Below are 20,156 nucleotides of genomic sequence, written 5' to 3' on the forward strand. Positions count from 1 at the left end.
TTATCATCAATATAGCTGAGTGGTGCCCAATGACAACCATTATCAGCTTGTTGAGAAGGAAAACTCAAAGTAGGACTGAAATCAAGAGTTGGATTGCCTGAAGGTATGTTTGTGTAGTAGCAGGTTTGTGGGGTGTATGTAATATCAGGGCTTTTTTCCACCCAGAACTCACTGGAACTCAGTTCCAGCACCTCTCAAGTCGGTGCCATTGCCATTCTAAGAGAACAGGGGAGTTGTTCCTGGTGAGTTCCAGCACCTCTTTTTCTGGCGGTTCCCTCACTGCGAGAAGCAAAGCTACAGGGAACCAGGCAGAGGGCCTTTTCGGTAGTGGTGCCCGCCCTGTGGAACACCCTCCCATCGGAGGTCAAGGAGATAAACAACTACCTGACATTTAGGAAACACCGAAAGGGAGCCCTGTTTAGGGAAGTTTTAAGTCTGTGATATTTTAATGTATTTCGGTATTTGTTGGAAGCCGCCCAGAGTGGGAAACCCAGCCAGATGGGCGGGGGAATAAATTAATAAATTAATTAAATAATTAAATAATAATAATAATAATAGAAAAATAGCACTATATAATGAATCAATTAAAAAAAATTGTTCCCTCAGATGATAATAAGAACACAAGAGATCCCTACTTCATCAAATCAAAGTCCAGTATCCATTTGCCACAGTGAACAACCAGTGGCCTTCAAGAAGCCCACATGCTTCAGGATCTGAGGTCAGTAGTATGCTTCCTCACATCCTATTGCTTGCCACATCATAGACCTATGACTCGCACCTAATTTAGAGGTAATATTTTTAAGGGTGGTTGTGTTAATGTTTTGTTTGTGGGTATAGGAATTTTTTGTGTTGTCTGTATACAGCAAGAGAACATATTGGGTGAATTGGAAAGCTTCTGTTCTGACTTTTCAGAAAATAACTATGTCATTTTTTAAAAAGTGAATGGATGCACATAGTTACTTCAATTGCTTGGGGCATGTCCGAAACCTCCTTGCCTGTGTTCTGAGGAAAAGCACTAGTGAAGACCTAGTTCTGTTCTGCCAGAGGAAAGGCAGCTGTCAATCAAAGTAGAGCTGGCTCAGAAATCAGCACATTTTAGCAAAACGCACAGGAGCACAGTGTGTAACTTTAGTCTAGGTAGGGGGGTGCCCTTGTAAGGTGCCCAGGAACATTATTAGAAAATGCTATATAATCTAGGCCCCAAATGGCTCCTTAAACCATTGTTACAGTTGCCAAAATGGAATGCCTAGCTTCCATTTTGGGGCCAGAAAGCTCAAACGCTGTATTTTTCAATATGACTTCTTTGTTCCTGAAATTCATTCTGATTGTGCAGATAAAAGATAACGGATAGAATTCTACAGAATGGTTGATAGTGTGTGAAAACAATCAAGACCAAGGGATGCAATTCCAGATGGTGGAGATTTCAGGCGCCATCGTGGCACCCAGGAATCTTCACTTGGTTGCAGGTGGCCAATAGCCAGGTGCATATTGAGTACGTCTTACCTGCTGATTTGTACTGCTTCTATTCCTATCACCATCATGGGTAAACCAGCTTTAACACAATACAACTGATTGTGGGCCTTAATGGGACCCTAGTATGCCACTGGCCCCGTCTGTTCCCAGTTCTCCTATGCTGTGTGTAGAACCCAGAAGTGCTGCCTGCTCCTAGGGATTCTGGGTAGTTCTTTCTTTTGCCAGAGGAACAGCTTAAGTGAGCAAATCGCTGCATGTCTCTAATAGAGTAATCCTCCCTGCTGCACCGCTCTGAGAGTGTGTGGGTAAGCTCCTATTCTCTTTCTCGGGGGGCATCACATGGCCTGGTTTTATCTCCACCATGCCACCCAGAGACCTTGAGCTCAGTGGTAGAACACATGCTTTACCAGGGTCAGACCCTGACATCTCTGGATACAGAGGTACTGTTTAAAAGGAACTGCCTCTTATAGTTGCCTCATTTCTGAATGAGGATAAATTTACACAGAAAATATATCAGGTTGGACTTCTGTAATTAGATTCTCAATGGATTAGACCAGGCACCCCCCAAACTGTGTCCCTCCAGATGTTTTGGCCTACAACTCCCATGATCCCCAGGACCAGTGGTCGGGGAAGATGGGAATTGTAGTCCAAAACATCTGGAGGGCTGAAATTTGGGGGTGCCTGGATTAGACTGTTTAAACATGCAGTCTCTCTGGACTGCAGCTTCCTCTCAGCTAGTATGTTGAAATACATGTGTTCTGTCACTAGGGGGTGCCAAAATGCTATTTGCCTGCTACCGGTAACTGCATTTGTTGTCTCATCAGATGAGTAAGCATGAAAACCAGTGCTTTTTTTCTGGGGGGATGCAGGAGTACGCATAGCCCTAAACATTTTGTGAATCTAAGTTTGGCCTCACTGAGGGGCAGTATTTCAATATGAGCAGGAAAATGAGTACCCCTAAACTTTTTTTAAAAGAAAAAACACACTGATGAAAACTATTCCTACTACTGTATTGAATTAAGTATACTCTGAGTGCTTATAGGGCAGGATTTGACAAATTGTTGCCCATAGCAGAAGCCCACACAAGGACTCCTGCTAGAGCAATGGGACTTCCCACCCCACTCTCATTTTCCTGCAATGCCCATTGACTCCGAGCGGAGGGAAGCCAGGACGTGTTTGTGTGTTAGAGAGAGAGTTACAGAATAGATGCTTTCCTTGCCTGGGCTGCACAAGCGAAGGGTCGAGAAGAACTGGGACAATCCTGAGCAGACACTCGGTACTGGACTTGGTGCTGTGGTCTGAGACGGTGGTTTCCCTTCCATGTGCACACTTGGCAGTGCTGGTTTCTAAGGGATGACGTTGAACTCCTTGCCACTTCCAAAGACATTTCCTTTTTTGGCGGAAGTGGATATGCTCTTTGCTCTGCTTCTCCTCACCAACCCCATTCATTGCCTTCTCAGGTGCAGAAGTAGCCAAAGATGAGGGGCAAGGAGCAGCGGCAGTATTACCACGGCAAGGACAGTGTCCCCCCCCACCCCACCCCCTTCACCCTGCAGCTTCCTTCTCCTTGGGCAGTCCCAGTGTGTCCCCCATGAAGCTAAGAGCCCCAGGCTCTGGGGCTCTGTCAGGATGGAAATGAAGCAAGGCTGGCAGGGCCTATTGGAAGAGGTGTGATCCAACTCTCGGATACAATGTGTGAGAAGACACTGGCACCAGCTGAGACTAGAACGAGGCAGGCAATGTGTTGGCAAAGCAGCACCCTCTCCTGACTGCGTGTGTAATTAAGGTTTAAAATCCTCATTAAACATTAGGCTGCCAAGTTGAGTTGGGGCCCAGATCCGGGTTGCCCCCAAAACTGGTTCAGATCTGATCCCAAGTGCTTGATCAGGCCCCAGATCAGATCAGGGTGATGGTGCACAGACCTCATTTATACCATGGAAGAGCCAATGGAATATAAGAGGAGAAACCTGTATATCTAGCAGCTGTTAACTTGAATTCCCCGTCATTACAAAAGAACCAGTTCAGACAGGTTTCCCCAGAAATCCTGCGACGAGTTAGCATTGCATCCCATTTGAGCAATGGCCTGCAGTTGTTTGGATGGGTGTCACATGGTTATGTAACAAATTCTCAGAGATGATTACTTCCTCAGTGGGCGGCTGTCACCTGACATACAGAACTTATGCTGTTGGTTGCCACATGGGTCAAAGAGAGCCATCCTGGTTGCATGTTTGAGACCAAACCAGGTAAGATGATAACTTAGCATTTAATTTACAGGTTTTTAAAAATGCAAATGACGTCAGCTGGAGGTGTGTGTGTGTGTGTGTGTGTGTGACTTTCTGTGTCTGATCATTATTTGCATCCCAGTAGGTGTGGAAAGGGTGGTGGTTAAGCCTTCCTTTCCCTTCTGCTAACTGAAGAAAATTCCTGCTTAGAAGGTGCAATTTTCTTTGAGAGGAAAATTCCTGGCAGAATACAGGGGGTGGCCTGGTTATGGCGGTGCCATGTGGAACTCTGGTTCCAGTTGGGATACATGAACTGACCAGAATCCCTATGTTAGAACCAGCCTTACCTTGATGTGTGTGCAACTCAGGGGTGCTGCCACCATTATTGTTAAGAGCATGGGTAGGCAAACTAAGGCCCAGGGGCCGGATCCGGCCCAATCGCCTTCTAAATCCGGCCTGCGGATGGTCCGGGAATCAGCGTGGTTTAAATGAGTAGAATGTGTGCTTTTATTTAAAATGCATCTCTGGGTTATTTGTGGGGCATAGGAATTCATTCACCGCCCCCCCCCCACACACACATGGGGTGCCGCAGGGGAATATCTTATCTCTAGTGCTATTTTAATATCTACCTATGACATTGCCTTGCCCCACATGTGCCCACTTGACCACTTCAATCAGCAGAATTAACACTGCTACAGATGCCACATCTGTAAGAACTTGATTGTTGAGTATGGCAGCACCTATCATTGCAGAACTCCCTGCCTATTGAAATCAAGCAGGCACCTTCTAAAAAACACTGTTTCAACAAGCCTACCTAGATGCTTAGAAAGTTGAGGTGATTTTAATCTGTTTTAGTATTTTAATTTTTGTGTGTTTAAAAGTAGGGTTGTACCCCCCCCCCGATTTTATTGATTTATCTTTTTCTTAACCACTTTGAGCTTCCCCCCCCCAATCAATCAATCAAATAACATTGCTTCTGGGAATTCTGCCTGGATGCTGACAGATTACACATTATCAGGCACTTGACACTGAGACTGGCCCTACCATTGGGCAAAGTGAGGCAACTGGCTCATGCAGCACATACTGGGTGGCAGCAGCTCCCCTGGCTGCGTCTCCTGAGTTCCCAAGCCATTCCCTGTCTTCTGGAAGTCGGAACATATGTGTGTCACGTACCTTTCCTGGAACTCCTGCTGCCAGGGCGGAGGTAAGATTGCAGTGCCAGTCCAGTCAGTTTACATACGTGGAATGGGGAAGAGGTGCCATTTTGTCTTTTGCCTCAGGCAGTAAAATGTCTTGAGCCGGCCCTGTTTGGCAGCCTTTTTCCTTTCGCTTGACCTGAAACACACAAACACACACACACACACACACACACACACACACACACGCAATCTTCATAGCATCTGAGCATGTCACATTCTAATACACCAAACTACCCTTCCCACTCCTCCCTACTGCCCCCTCACATAGTTTTAATAGTCTCAGTACATGCCCATCCTACATACACCCTGCTCAGCTTATCTTGGGAAACTGAAGCAATATCTGCCAGCCTAAATACGCAGCTTGTGTTGTTTCTCTTTGCTGTTTCCACTGCCTACATCTGTCTTCTTTATTACTCTGACCCCCTTCCGTTCCTTCCCACTCCCATCCATATCTTTTCTCCCCCAACTCGTCTTGTCTTCCTTTCCTCTCCCTGTGGCCTATGTGGTATAGCTTGCAATTTGAGTTTCCAGCTGTTTTATCCAGCTGTTTATATTATTTTATCCAGCTGTTTATATTATTATCATCATACCCTCCAACATTTCTCTGATGAAAATAGGCATGTCCTATTCAACAACAACAACAAAAACAAACAAACAAACAAACAAACTTTTTATACCCCACCCATCTGACTGGTTTGCCACTCAGGGCGACTTCTAACATATATAAGAAACATAAGGCATTATACATTTTTTTTAAAACTTCCCTAACATAGGGCTGCCATCAGATGGCTCAGGGGTCAGATAACTCCATACCCTCCAACAATTCTCTGATGAAAATACGGACATCCTAAAGAAAAGCGGGACGTTATAGGATTAAATAAAAAATCTGAATGACTTCTATAAAAGTGGTACATCCCTGGAAAATAGGGACACTTGGAGGGTCTATAATTATTATTGTATTTTATTTATTTATTTACATACATACATACATACATACATACATACATACATACATACTGCCCTATACCCTCAGGTCTCAGGGCGGTTCACAACATAAAATCACAATATAAAAACACAAAATACATAATTTACCTGCTCAATTTGTGTGTGCCAGGCTGCAGCTAAAAGGCACAGAAGCAGGGGCATTAAAAAGAAAAGGGTGACCCTTTTCCCATAATCTATTCTGGCAAATTTCATGATTCCCCTCCCTGTTCCAAACAGCTTATTTCTTTCTTTATTACATTCACATCACACTTTTGTCTCCAAGGAGTTCAAGGTGGAATACATGGTTCTCCCTATACCCATTCAATCCTGACAACAACCCTGTGAGGTAGGTTAAACTGAGAGGCAGTGACCAGTCCATGGTGACCCAGTGAGCTTTATGGCTGAGTGGGGATTTGAACCCTAGTCTTCCAGGTCCTAATCCACTATGCAACACTGGCTCTTTTATAGGGTTGTCATATTTCCAAAAGTAAAAACCAGGACATCCTGAAGGTTGTTGAGCTTTTTTTAAGGAAACACCCCAAACTGCTGTTTACAAAGACAAAAAAGAAAAAGAAAAAAAGCACCAGAATTTTTCTATTGACTTGCCTAAGTTCCAGGACAAACCACCACCCCGGACATCTATTCTGCCTTTTAAGTCCCGTTAATGTCCGGGGAAACCGGATGTATGACAGCCCTAGGCTACTTGACTGGCCAGAGATCAGGAAACTAATATGAATTTCATAGTGCTTTCTTCTCTCTCTGTGTACGGTATACATTTGTGTTTAGGTATTAGCTTATTTTAAATATGCCTACACACACACACAGAAAGAAATCTACTCGTATCCTTTAATATTGGCCATATCTGTGGGCCAATACTAATAATTTCCCAACATTTATAACTGGCATTTATAAAGTCTCATGATTTGAGAGGAATTGATTTTTTAAAAAAAGTTTTTCAGAACTGGCACGGCAGCCCTTTAAATAAATCCCCTGAGCCATTGTGGGAAAGGCTTATGCTAAGAAGATAAATGAAAAAGCTGTTTACACCAACACAGGTTTTCTATTATGAAGGAAGACACAAATCAGGTTGGAGTAATGAGGGTTCTGCTGAATACCGAAAAATAATACAATAGTAATCCACGTTCATAATAAACTCTTCCAACTGTGACCCCCCCTCTCCTCACATCCACAAAACTGTACATTCATCTGTGCTACACACAGATGGAGAGCATAGCTGCCAAGTTATCCCTTTTTTTAAGGGAAATTCCCTTATGCTGAATAGGCTTCCTCATGAGAAAAGGGAAAACTTGGCAGCTATGATGGAGAGCTGTAAGTATTTAGAATATACTTTTAAAACTGCAGATCCAGGAATGTTTGAAGAGGGAAGTGTTCTGCTTTAATATCAGGGATGGCCCTTTAAGAATGGGATGTGATAGTCCTGGGTCTCTCTCTTGCGGTCTGCCTCTACGCTTTTCCTATTTGCCTCCAGCAGAGCTCCGCGCTCCCTTTTTCAAACATACCCGCTGCCCTGCCCTTCCCATGTCCTTCGGCAGTGGTGAGCACAGCAGCACTGTTCCTGCCTGAACAAGCTGCTCTTAATGACACAGAGAGACAAGGGCAAGGGACACGGCCCCATTGGGATGGAGACACAAGCAGAACGGGAGCGGTGGAAGCTGCCAGAGCAGAGGCTGATAAAATGGGCAGAGCCTAGGGATGGGACCGGGGCCAACTTCTCCAAGCTAGAGCGAAGCAACATGAGCTTACAGCCCAGTGAGCATTTCTGACTGCACACTGGGGCACTTCTGCCAAGAAAGCCACCTGCATTACTCTTCTCTCTCTCTCTCTCTCTCTCTCTCTCTCTCTCTCTCTCCTTCCTGCTGGGACAGCCTTGCTTGTTATTTGATCCTGCGGAAGCACCAGGACATTGGCTCTCACTCTGCAGTGTCCTGTGCTCTGCAGGGAAGAATGGAGCCACAGCGGGGCGAGATGCTGATGAGGAACAACCAGGAATGGTGCCCAGAGAGAAGGAAAGAGGAGCAGCCCAAGGCAGCAGATGTGACTGGCGGAGGACCACTGCAGGGAGCGTCTCCTTTAAGCCCCAAGGTGGTGCCAGTAGAGGGGAACGGTTGCCAGGATGGAGGTGAGAGGAGGCTAGGACAAGGGGTCTCCCCAAGCCGAGAGGACGCAGGTGTCAAGGGACAGCTGCCAAATGGCTCCAGAAGAGAAGGCCCTTCGGAAGAGGAGATTTCAGAAGAACACAGCCTAAGGGCCCCCCAAGGCAATTCAGGCCTAGGCAAAGATGGAAGTCTCACTTCACCCCAAGGAAACAAGATGAGCATATTTAAAAGACCAGCCAAGGAGGACCTGGAGCCAACTGGAGGGAGGAGGTCTGAGGAATCCCTGATGCGGGAGCTCTCTGAAATGGTCCAGGATGTGGTGAAGAACAGCAGCTGGTGGGAGAGGCATGGCATTGACGGCACAATCATCGCTTTGAACCTTCTCTCCCTGCCAGTAGGTAAGGAGAATGCCTCAGGTGCTCATTGAACTTGCGGAGTGGGGTGGGAGGAAGGCTGGGGAATCCTGTGATTCTTGACTGGTGCTATTATACCTTAAAGTTTACCGATCTTAAGCCCTGTGATGTGGTCAAAGAAGGGAAAGCATAGGTTGCCAACTGCTGAGCTACCAAGGCATGGGCATTGTCCAGTCTTACCCTGCGCAGAGGCTTCTCTAGGGCATCTGCCTGACTGCTGAGAGATGGGTTGGTTAGAATGCCCTGGGACTTGTCTCTGACCCTCACAGCATGAAGTACTGTACCTTAACGTCCTTGCGTCCTTAGCAAAGCATGGGGTGGGGGGGGGTAGGGCTACTATTTCATTTTACCACTTACGGCCGCATAGTCCCTGGACTAAGCAAAAGAAAAGGATGGTGGAGCTTTCCCACATTGAAAAGTGACTCAGGGCAACACTGTGCTGATGTTATTATAAATCATCTTGAGATATTCCCCGTAGAAACTTCTTTGTGGAGGAGCTCTCCAATGTAGCTCAGTGGGTATGTTGCAAATGGGATCAAGCAAGAACACAGCAAGTCACAGCAAACATTACTGCAGTGGTTTCGGAAATCTGCATTGATGTTAGCAGGTGCTTTTACAGAGCTAATCTGGTGAATTTCAGATCAGTCACTATTTTGCTGCACAGCCTGACCCCCTGCTCGTTAGTCATCCTGCATCATAAAATCAGTGCTATCTAACAGTAAGGTCAGTTATGGAGTGCCCAGGTGGTATGAGGTTATTTACAGGGGACAGAGACACTCTGGGAATTTAATTTTTGGGATGTATTTGACCAGACTATTCCTCAACCAGCTGAAGAGTCTGGAGGATGTTCTCCTTCATATCTGTCCCAACTGGCATGAAAATTTATTTATTATCCCTCCTTCAACATGAGGTCCCATGGTGGGTTACAGCAAAAACGGATAAATATGCCTTAAACCAGGCATCCCCAAACTGCGGCCCTCCAGATGTTTTGGCCTACAACTCCCATGACCCCTAGCTAACAGGACCAGTGGTCAGGGATGATGGGAATTGTAGTCCAAAACATCTGGAGGGCTGAAGTTTGGGGATGCCTGCCTTAAACAATTCCAGAATGGAACAGAACAATGTATCTGTGGTTCTTTCGCATTGACTTAGCTGAGTACATTTGAAAGTCCAACAAGAACAGTGTTTCCCAAACTGTTTTTGGACTACAATTCCCATCATCCCTGACCACTGGTCCTGCTAGCTAGGGATGATGGGAGCTGTAATCCAACAACAGCTGGAGACCAAAGTCTGGGAAACCCTGAACTAGACCATCTTGAAAGACATGGAAGTTGTTGCTTATCCTGACCCTGCCAATGATGTGGCAAAATATGCCACAATGGCATCACCTACACGACACTGAGTTGCAAAAGATCTGCCTCTCATTTTAATGCCTATTTGGGTCATCAAAAAAGAAAAAAAGAAAAAACCACACGGCTAGGGTAAACAAACAAACAAACAAACAAAAACCGACCCCCAAAACAAACCACTTTTGGGCAGCCCTCAATTCAAAGTGTCCAGGCTTCATTCAGTTTGGGTCATATTCATACCATACATTTAAAGCAAATGGCTTATTCTAAAGAATTCTGGGAAGGGTCAGTTACTTCTCACAGAGCTGTCATTCCCAGCACCCTTAACAAACTGCAGTTCTTGGGATTCGTTAGGGACGTCATGTGCTTTAAATGTACAGGTGAAACTCGGAAAATTAGAATATCATCGAAAAGTGCATTTATTTTTCTTTTAATTTTGACAAATGCTTTCTTTTGGAAATTCCACAGTAATAAAACAAATAGTTACAATAATACAAAAATAAAAATAAACACCGCTATGACATTTCATTCATTCCATTCCATTTATAATTGACCTGCCTAATGACAAATAATTACAATTACAACAAATAAAGGCTTGACATATCTTGCTTTGTATGTCATGCATCTATCTCATATATTGGTTTCACCTTTTAAGTTGCATTACTGAAATAAATGCACTTTTCGACGATATTCTAATTTTCCGAGTTTCACCTGTATGGTGCAGGTGTGACCCTTATCTTCACAAGTGTCTTGATTCTGTCTGACTACCAGAGAGTATGATCAACCTCCTTTCTAGCTATGAGCTGAGCCCAAATAATTCTAAGGTCCTTGTTGCTATCATGATAGAGCTGGTTAGGACCATGGACCTTCTAGGTCCTTTGATTACCTCTAGCAGAAGGTTCTAAATGTTTCCTCTCTCTCCCCAGGGTTCCTGCTTCTGCGTTCTGACAATCTGTTTCCTTTCCTGTTGGGCATTGCCATCTTGGGTGTGGTACATCAAACCCTCGCTGTGAAGGGGAGCCACCTGGCCACCCACAATGCTCTGGCAGAGTCCAAGTCCTGGGGGAAAATATGGGCCATATTCTTCCTTGAGGTGCGTTTTCGCTTTCAGCAGCTCCTGTTCTGTGAGAGAATGCAAAGAAGTTTGACTCATCTCAGCTCATTCCCCCCTTTTATTTTAGAGAAGGAGAGTGGAAAGCTATGTATGTATGTATGTACGTACGTACGGTATGTATGTATGTATGTATGTGTGGCAGTGTGAGGCTATTTCTTCAGCTGCAGTTGCCCCCTCCTTTTACATTAAAAGCACGTTTTACATTTACATAAACACTTTACATTTAAAGCACCCCCAAAGAAAAAGGATCCTAGAAACTGCAATTTGTGCTGGGACTTCCTCAACTAGGCCCTCCAGCTGTTTTGAGACTACAATCCCCATCATCCCTGACCACTGGTCCTGCTAGCTAGGGATCATGGGAGTTGTAGGCCAAAAACATCTGGAGGGTGTTTGAGGAAGCCTGATCTAAAGTAATTGATGAAAGCATCTTTCCATCCCTGTGAAATAACTAGGTGTTATTTCACCATCAAATAAATGATTAGGGGGTTACAAACAGCACCAGCATTTCCCTCCATGTAATACAGATAATAAACCTAACGGGATCCAGTACCACTCTATCTCCTCTAAGGACAATCTCCACCAGAGGTTGCATCTTTTGTTGCATTTCTGCCAACATGAAGCATTACCATTGCCTTGAAAGTGGACCATTTGAACTGGCATATAAAACCACCAATGAACGAACTTGAGAGTTATCTTGGAGATTAGTGGAGAATGTGGTCAAGGGGGTCCATGTGCCACATTTTGCTCCATGGATCTGACCCCATATCTGTTTCTTACGCTGTCTTAGCCTCAGAAAAGAGGGAAATAATATTCGTGTAGGGTCAGACAAAAACTGAGAAATCCGAAAAAGCTCCCATTTTCTTGAAAGGTTGCTCTGAAATAGGGGTACATTGAATATAGAAATATTTCCCTTGAAAGAAGTTCTTTCCATCATTATGTCCATCGTTTTCCTATCTTGTGTTGAAAATGGAGAGTGGCAGGGCGTCGGCAGCACAGGCAACATACGAGGCACCAGTCTTTTATAACCTTTAGGCCACATCAACACTGCACACCTCACAAAAGGATTGCTAAATGCTTTCTCACAAATCCTGGGTAGCAAGATTCAAGGAGTGGCTCTCAAAGGTGAATCTGTGGAGTCTGTGAAACTTCAGCTCTACTCAAGGTGTAGTTGAACCTGGCAAAGCTTTAGGGAACAGTTGACCTAATTGAAAGATGTCAAAATAAGATTGCAAGTGAGGAAATTCCCAACTGCTTGATTCAGATTGAGTATAAAACAAATTCACAGCCAACCTTGCCCTTTTATTTTGCAAAATGAAGTTATTCAAATTGCCTGCAACAATTTCCGAGTCTTCTATGAAATTGAAATTGGGATCACCTGTACTAAAAAAAAGAAAAAGAGCCTAGGGGAGGGTCTGGGGTATGATCTTTAATGCATATTTGCACACGTGTGTAACTGCAGGTGAAGAAAGTCACTTAGGCTGCAGTTTTAAGCCTCTGAGATGATATGCATAGGATTGTGTTTTTTTGGAGCCATCTGGAACAGGAAACCAATGAGAAGTCAAAGAATGAAATTTCCTTCCCCAGCAGCCACTTCTGTGCTCTCCAAGTAGTCCTTTCTCTTCAAAACAGGTTTACAAGCTACGTTTAATGTGTAGTTGGACCCTCGGGTGATGCAAACAGGTGAAAATCCTCATTGTTGCGTTCTGGACCCTATTGTGAAACTACTGATTCTAACATAGTCATATTTGAATCAGGGAGGCTATGCTGAATTAAGTAATTTGAGCATTTACCATCAAACAACAGTGTTCTAGAGGTTATCTCCTAGTAGGACTTGTTGAGCTTGCAAGGATTGCAGCCTCATGTAAAATTCTATAATATTATCACTTCTGAGAGCCCTTGATAAATATATACTACATACATGAGTGGGCAGTGTTCCTTTATTTACCATTTCTTTCTGTCCCAGGTTTGCACTGCTTTCACGGCAGAACAGGCGTCCTACAACCATGTGAAAATCCACCATGCTTACACAAATGTCATCGGCCTGGGAGACTCTAGCACATGGAAGCTTCCCTTCCTGAACCGCTATGTTTACATGTTCATTTCACCCATCGCAGTGCCCATCCTCACCCCTTTTGTAGCCATTGGTACGTTGCTCTACTCTGAATCCTGTTACTTTTCAAATAGAACATTTATCCTAGGCAATTTTAAGAATCTGCATGCAGAAGGTGATTTAAGTCTCTCCGCTCATTAAGATATTTTTGGTTATTGTATCTCACAGTATGTGTAGCATTTTTTCTTTGCCTCATAGAGTAAGAGGATGGGAAAGGACCAAAGATATGCTACTCTAGCGGTTCTAAACCTTTTCGGTATGACAACCCACCAGTCGAAATTTACTTGGTATGGTGTGAGTCATCTTTTTCACTGTCGCAGGGAGGGTGCGGGTGGCGCTGTGGGTTAAACCACAGAGCCTAGGGCTTGCCGATCAGAAGGTCAGCGGTTCGAATCCCCGCGACGGGGTGAGCTCCCATTGCTCAGTCCCAGCTCCTGCCAACCTAGCAGTTCGAAAGCACGTCAAAGTGCAAGTAGATAAATAGGGACCGCTATAGCGGGAAGGTCAACAGCGTTTCCGTGTGCTGCTCCGTGGGCTTTGTCATGCTGGCCACATGACCTGGAAGGTGTACGCCTGCTCCCTCGGCCAATAGAGCGAGATGAGCGCCGCAACCCCAGAGTCGGTCACGACTGGACCTAATGGTCAGGGGTCCCTTTACCTTTATGAGTTTTGGACCTTAGGTCTTTGGCAGCCATAGGTTTCACGCATTTTAACTTCAAGTTTGTGCTTATTTTATAACCAGTACATGAGGCATCGAAGCAAAAATGCACTTAATGCTTCTATCAATGTGGAATTATTTGTTGAAATATTTATAGTACTTACAAAGCTATTTGCCATTTTTGTTTATGGGAATCTAAGAACACTAACCATCGGATCACAGGATATTGCAATATTGTTTTAAAAGCGTACAGTTTTACAGGCAGTACTAAAAATACTCATAGGTCATTCTCATGAAAAAAAGTATTCAATACGAAGTCTGTTTTGGCAAGTACCAAAGTGGAATGGCTAAGCTTGAATTTTGCCTACCTGGGGTTTGTAAATGTGGGGATTGATGGCATAGACTCGGATCATTATTGATACATATCGTAAATACATTATTTCTTATTTAGACTAAGCGAATTTCAGAGCATCTTTTGCTTCACTGATCCTGGTAGCAGATCTGGTGACGGTTTGCCACAAGGTGCTCATACAGGGAGCAATTTTGAGTGACTATTACAGCTTGTCTGTGATGCACAGGACCACACCTTGTGGTGAACTGTCATTGGATCTGCTGCACAATAGTGGTTTCCAAGCATTAAAATGTAAGACTCGAGCATTTCTGATGTTCAGGTCTAAGTATCAATGCAGCCGCCCAGAGTGGCTGGGGAAACCCAGCCAGATGGGTGGGGTCTGTATGTATGTATGTATGTATGTATGTATGTATGTATGTATGTATGTATAAATAATTTATTTTTAGCGTTATGTCAAGAAAACAAAAAGTTTTAGGAACTATTCATCACACCAGTTAAAGATTAAAAACAATAATTACTTTTGGTTTACTTTAGAAAGTCCATGACCCACAGGTTTCTCAACTCATGTTCCATGGGTTCAGATGTAGTATACTACTCTAATCCACTTCCATTAGACAAGAACATCTATTTAACCAGTCCCACCTACTTAATTTGGATCACCTGTTCTTACAGGCTGAGAGAGAGGCCTATAGAACAGGCAACCCCAAACTTCGGCCCTCCAGATGTTTTGGACTACAGTTCCCATCTTCCCCAACCACTGGTCCTGTTAGCTAGGGATCATGGGAGTTGTAGGCCAAAACATCTGGAGGGCCGCAGTTTGGAGATGCCTGCTATAGAACCTAATTCTAGCTATTTGAAGCAAGCAAACAGGCCATACCACATATTAGAGAGGAGAAACCTGCCTCCGCAAGGTTGCTAAGCCAGTCTCACCTGACCTCAAATACTCCTGACCTTAAACATTATGATCAGGCAGGCGGACCTTGAGTGCAGAATAGAACCATTCACCACATCCTACCAAAACTAGTTTTACTGAGGAGTACCTCGATGCCACTCAACAAAATCCACACCTTTTCCTAATTTTCAGTCAAATGTTTAACAATCATTTCATCTGAAGTATGTTTAATTTCTCTTTTGATTATAGTATTTCTAAATTTGCACCTACATAAGTGAGCAGAAGCTAATTCTGCACAGAACTGCATCTTCCATTGGCTACTTTTTTGGTGATGCATTTTTCTGTGGGGAGGGGAGCCTAAGCAAGCCACTGATCTTACCTGAACTATTTCCCCACTCTAAATTCTCTCTCCCCCCCCCAACACACACAAAGAGGAAAGCATACCAGTACAGATGCTGTACCTATATTTTCCCCTGCCACATAGCTCCCAAGCAGGAGGCCATTATGGAAATGTGATGAGGAAAAAGAGCTGAACACCCCCTCTCCTAACACTACTTCTTGGCTATATAGAAATGCTTCAAAAATAGAATGACTGTTCCTGTAGTATTCGCAGGGAGAAGGATGAGGAATGGAGCCTTGCTGCAAACTGCCCCACATGAGGCAGAGCTTCAGGTGCCCCTCAGAAATATGACTTCCCACCTATGGTGTAGCAGCTTAGGGAAAGAGCCCTGAGAGCTGCTACATTCACAGATTCTTGATTCCACAGGCTTGCTTAAAGAAGTTGAATTGAAGACAGCCATCCGGACGCTCTGTTGCATGTTTGTTGGCCTATACTCCCATTACTGGCTGCTGATCAACATCTCAGGTTTCCAGTCCATGTGGTCTGCTCTCAGTTGCATGCTGGTCACACGAGCTCTCCTTTCTCACCCTTACATCCATGTTAATATCTTCCAGGTAAATGCTACCAACTCTGTATCAAGGGCTCTCTTGTTGTTTAACTAATTGATGGTCTTGCGGCAATAGGCCGTGTGACTCTAAACACCCAACACATCTGGCAAATGCTTTGCTCTTTCCCACTGTTGACATGTTTAGTCTGCAATCCTACACACACACACACATATCTGAACTCCCACTGAACTCAGCAAAACCAGCTTCTGAATGGGAATGCACAAGACTGAACTGTAAGTAGGTTAAAGGATGGGATTCTGCAAAACCTGCAAAGGAAATGGAACAATGAAACATTGGTTGCATGTTTAACTACACTAACACAAACAAAAATATAGATGCCTCTCTAAAAGTATGCATTTTGCCTGCAATCCTGTGCACTCAATTAAGAATAAGTCCCACTCAAATAAGATAAGTGTAATGTAGTTTATAAACAAACTCATTTCCAAGTACATATGATGCAATATTGCAAGTAAACATGGAATTAGGCTGCATCAGATATCTGACAGCATCCATACTTGATGTGATCTTTTGTATATGGATGGATGAATCTGTCCATTTAGGTTCTTGCAGTTTCTCTCCCCCCCCTTAAATTCAGTTCACTACATTCCTACATTACTTTTTACTTTGTTGAAAAGAAGTCCTCACAAAAAATAGAATGTTAGCATGCATTTCTCCTAATATACAGATTTTTAAATGAAATCTTGCAAAAACATGTACATCTTGCTTGATGTACATGTTTTTGCAAGATTTCCCCTTTATATGTTAATAATAATTTTTTGCTATTAATCTCACTAATATGTGCATTTTTATGCCACATTTCCCCTGAAAAGTGCATTATTTATATTTTTTTGTGTTGCTAAACTGTACAGTGTTGCAGAATTTAGAGAAGTGCGAATTTGGAAGGCTTGCTTGCATTTCAGTTTCCAAATTGTTTCAGAACATACAAATTAGCTAGGTTTGTGTGAACTAAATCAAATTTATTCCCCATCCATGCCTTTATGCAGGTAGTGAATTACTTAATGCAAAATTCTGGGTCTGTTCCATTTCTGAGCGAGTTACTGTTTCTCCACCAGAGAGTGGGGTTCACTGCAATGTATCTGGAAACATGGTTTATTGCTATTATTCAGATGCTTCCTTCTGCAGCTAAGCTTCCTCTCGAGTTCTTAGGAAGGGTCAGCAGCAGCTACCTCTTTGTGGTTTTGTCTCGTAGCATATTGGCCTCCCAATGTTCGCAGCTGACAAAAAGCCCAAACGGATTCACATGATGAGCTGCGGCGTTCTGAACTTGCCTCGGAATCCCCTGCTGGACTGGGCCTTTGGGCACTCGATCATCAGCTGTCACGTGGAGCATCATCTCTTCCCAACACTTTCTGATAACATGTGCCTGAAGGTGCGAAGTTGGGTGGCGGATGGACGTGCTGGGTCTTTAGAAAGCAGGAGTGTCTATTGAATGTGGAATGAGTAAGGCGAAGGGGACATGCCTGGTGGTTTTAAGAAGGAAGTGAATTCATGAGAGGTCAAGGTCACATCTCCTCTTGGGATAGAAGAAATTGCATTTATTCTATCCATTATAGGTTTCCTTACCCACTCCTCACCAAAAGGAGGTTACAACAATGCAGCCATCTGCAACAAATACAATTTAAATAAGAAACCCATGCAGTTTAAATAGGAAGGCAGAGGCAGGTATATATTTACATTCTCAACTATCAAAGACCAGGGTAAAGAGGAGTGTCTTCTGCATCCAATGGAAGCTGTACAGTGAAGATGCTGGACAAACCTTGGTGCCATGGGAATCCCACAACTTAGGGGCTGTCACAAGGAATGCTGGCTTCCAGGCCACCACATCACATTAGTTTTGAGGGCAGCAGAAATACCAAACACCCTTATTCCCACCAGTCTTAACAGCTGAGAGGTGTTGTAGGGAAGGATGTGGTTGTTCAGATACTTGGGGCCTGAGCCTTTAACTCAGGTCAACAGCAAAGAGTTTTGCTGGAGCTGGGGCTGCTTTGTGATGGAAGTGGAGGACACCCCTCCCCAGCCACTTGCCAAATATTTGTGGCATAATGACTGTTCCAGACACTCCAAGTGTCCCTATTTTTCAGGGACAGTCCTGTTATGTGACCCCCCAAGCCATCCAAAGGCAGCTCTGTATAGGTAAGTTTTTTAATGTTTAATGTTTTATGAATAATAATAATAATTTATTTATACCCCGCCCATCTGGCCGGGTTCCCCCAGCCACTCTTGGCGGCTTCCAACAAAACATTAAAATACAGAAATCCATCAAACATTAAAAATTTCCCTAAACAGGGCTGCCTTGAGATGCCTTCTAAAGGTCTGGTAATTGTTGTTCTCTTTGACCTCTGGTGGGAGGGCATTCCACAGGGTGGGTGCCACTACCGAGAAGGCCCTCTGCCTGGTTCCCTGTAACTTGGCTTCTCGTAGCGAGGGAACTGCCAGAAGACCCTCGGCGCCGGGCAGAACGATGGGGGTGGAGACGCTCCTTCAGGTATACTGGATGTTTTTATATATGTTGGAAGCTACCTAGGGTGGCTGGGGAAACCCAGTCAGATGGGCGGGATATAAACAAAATAATAATAATTATTATTTATTGAATAGGATGTCCCTATTTTCATCGGAGAAATGTTGAAGGGCATGCTGTTTAACCACACCCGTCTTTTGCTTCTGCAGCTGGCAAATGAGGTTCCAAGAGGGATTTAGGGGCTATCCTAACTGCTGGAAATATTAGTAATATTAGTAAATATTAGTAATCACTAGTAATGCTAATTAATGCTGCCTTTCCCTTTTAGATCAAGCCAATTGTTTCCCGGTACTTGAAAGAGAAGAAGTTGACATACAATGAGGATTCTTATTGGTCCCGCCTGAAGTTGTTCCTGGCCAAATATGAAGAACTAATGGTTCACGCACCACCTATTTCTGAACTTGTTGGGATTCAGTGACGACTCTTCTAGGACACACAGCTATTATAAACCTAAGGCAAGACTGCTCTTTCCCAGGATCAAGAATTTTAGAATTCAGATTAGGAACTGGATCAAGCTATCAAGGGGAACACCAGCATGTCTTTAATATCTTCCATATGGACAAGTAGATAACCTTTTGGATAAGAAACTGCATCTGCTCAGTGATGTGTCAAAGGGGAGATCAGTTGCTCCTATAGAAGAGATATTTTTAATACCTGGACTCCCCTCCCCGCTCTCTTTTAATTTTGCACACCAACAACTTTGATGCATCCTTCCCATGAATTATAGGGTAGGGATGGCGAACCTGCAGACCCTCCAATCAAGACATGGCTAGATTAGAATTTCATTATCCCTAACCATGTTTGCTGGGGCTGATGAGAGTTATGTTTCAGCAACAAATGGAGAGCCACAAGTGTGCCACTCCTGCTGTAACGGCTGGGTCATGCGTTATCCCCCCCCCCCATTTAAACAAATGTAATGTTCATGTCAGGAAACACTTGCACACGGCAAGATGGTTGAGTGCTGTTCCCCTGCACAACTTTGGTGTATGGCTCAGATCAGATTGATGCTGATTTATGAATCCACAATAGAGGAAATTTCATACTGCTTTCCATACATTACAACAGAACATGAAATGTGTGGAGGTTCTGTCTGCAAGGGGGAAAGTAACACATGAAAGATCAAGTTGACTCCTGTCCCAGCGCGGAAAGTATAACTCAGGGACTTTGTTAAATTTAGCTAAATCACTTTGTTAAGTCAAGCCTCCAATCTAGGACAATTGAAAAGGTGATACTTCTCCATGGAATGATTGATGGGCCTTGAAGGCAAATGTCTCAAACTGCCAAAATGGAAGTTACCTCTACAAATGATGACAGCCAATAACCCATGGATGGTAGACGTCTTACAAGAATGACGATGTGGGGGAAGCCTATATTAAAGACTGCTGCTGTTGAAATTATTATGCAATTGGGGGGGGAGGGGATAGGAAGAAAATGAATTCTTATAACCCCCCTCCCCTAAAATTTTCTGCGATGGAGAACTTACGTTCTTGAGATAAAACTGGGAATGCAAATTTACATCCGCGTCCCTTGCCTAATTTATTTTCTTTTGGAGAATCTGCAAGGTCGCAGGTAGCAGAGGCAGGAAGGGAAGATGGGGTGGAACATGGTATGAGCTATCGTAGATGTAGTCAGGATATTGAAATCTCTGATAACCACTACTGCTCCGACATTCCAGGATGGAATATAAGATAATACAAGAAGTCATTGAGAATGTTTCACCTGTCTTCTTATGTCTGGAAGCTCAGAGTGAGGTCTGTTTTGAAACTATTGATTTGCAATGTTTTCA

At 43.9% G+C, this 20,156-nt stretch overlaps 1 protein-coding gene across 2 annotated transcripts; it reads left to right on the plus strand.

Annotated features, from left to right (window-relative positions):
- The first annotated feature begins 626 nt into the window (after positions 1-626).
- FADS6 (fatty acid desaturase 6) lies at positions 627-19,885 on the plus strand. 2 transcript variants are annotated; one of them, XM_060271857.1, is made up of 8 exons: positions 627-718; positions 3,623-3,716; positions 7,838-8,393; positions 10,684-10,850; positions 12,835-13,015; positions 15,650-15,837; positions 17,042-17,221; positions 18,639-19,885. In XM_060271857.1, exons 1-8 carry the CDS (start codon positions 702-704, stop codon positions 18,786-18,788), a joined length of 1,533 nt encoding a protein of 510 aa, XP_060127840.1. In that variant the 5' UTR covers positions 627-701; the 3' UTR covers positions 18,789-19,885. The 2 variants fall into 2 exon arrangements, with proteins under 2 accessions (XP_060127840.1, XP_034960300.2); XM_035104409.2 differs by lacking the exon at positions 627-718 and having other exon boundaries at positions 2,923-3,716; positions 7,765-8,393.
- Positions 19,886-20,156: the final 271 nt, after the last annotated feature.

Source organism: Zootoca vivipara, chromosome 2, assembly GCF_963506605.1.
Source record: "Zootoca vivipara chromosome 2, rZooViv1.1, whole genome shotgun sequence".
In the NCBI taxonomy this organism is placed as follows: domain Eukaryota; kingdom Metazoa; phylum Chordata; class Lepidosauria; order Squamata; family Lacertidae; genus Zootoca; species Zootoca vivipara.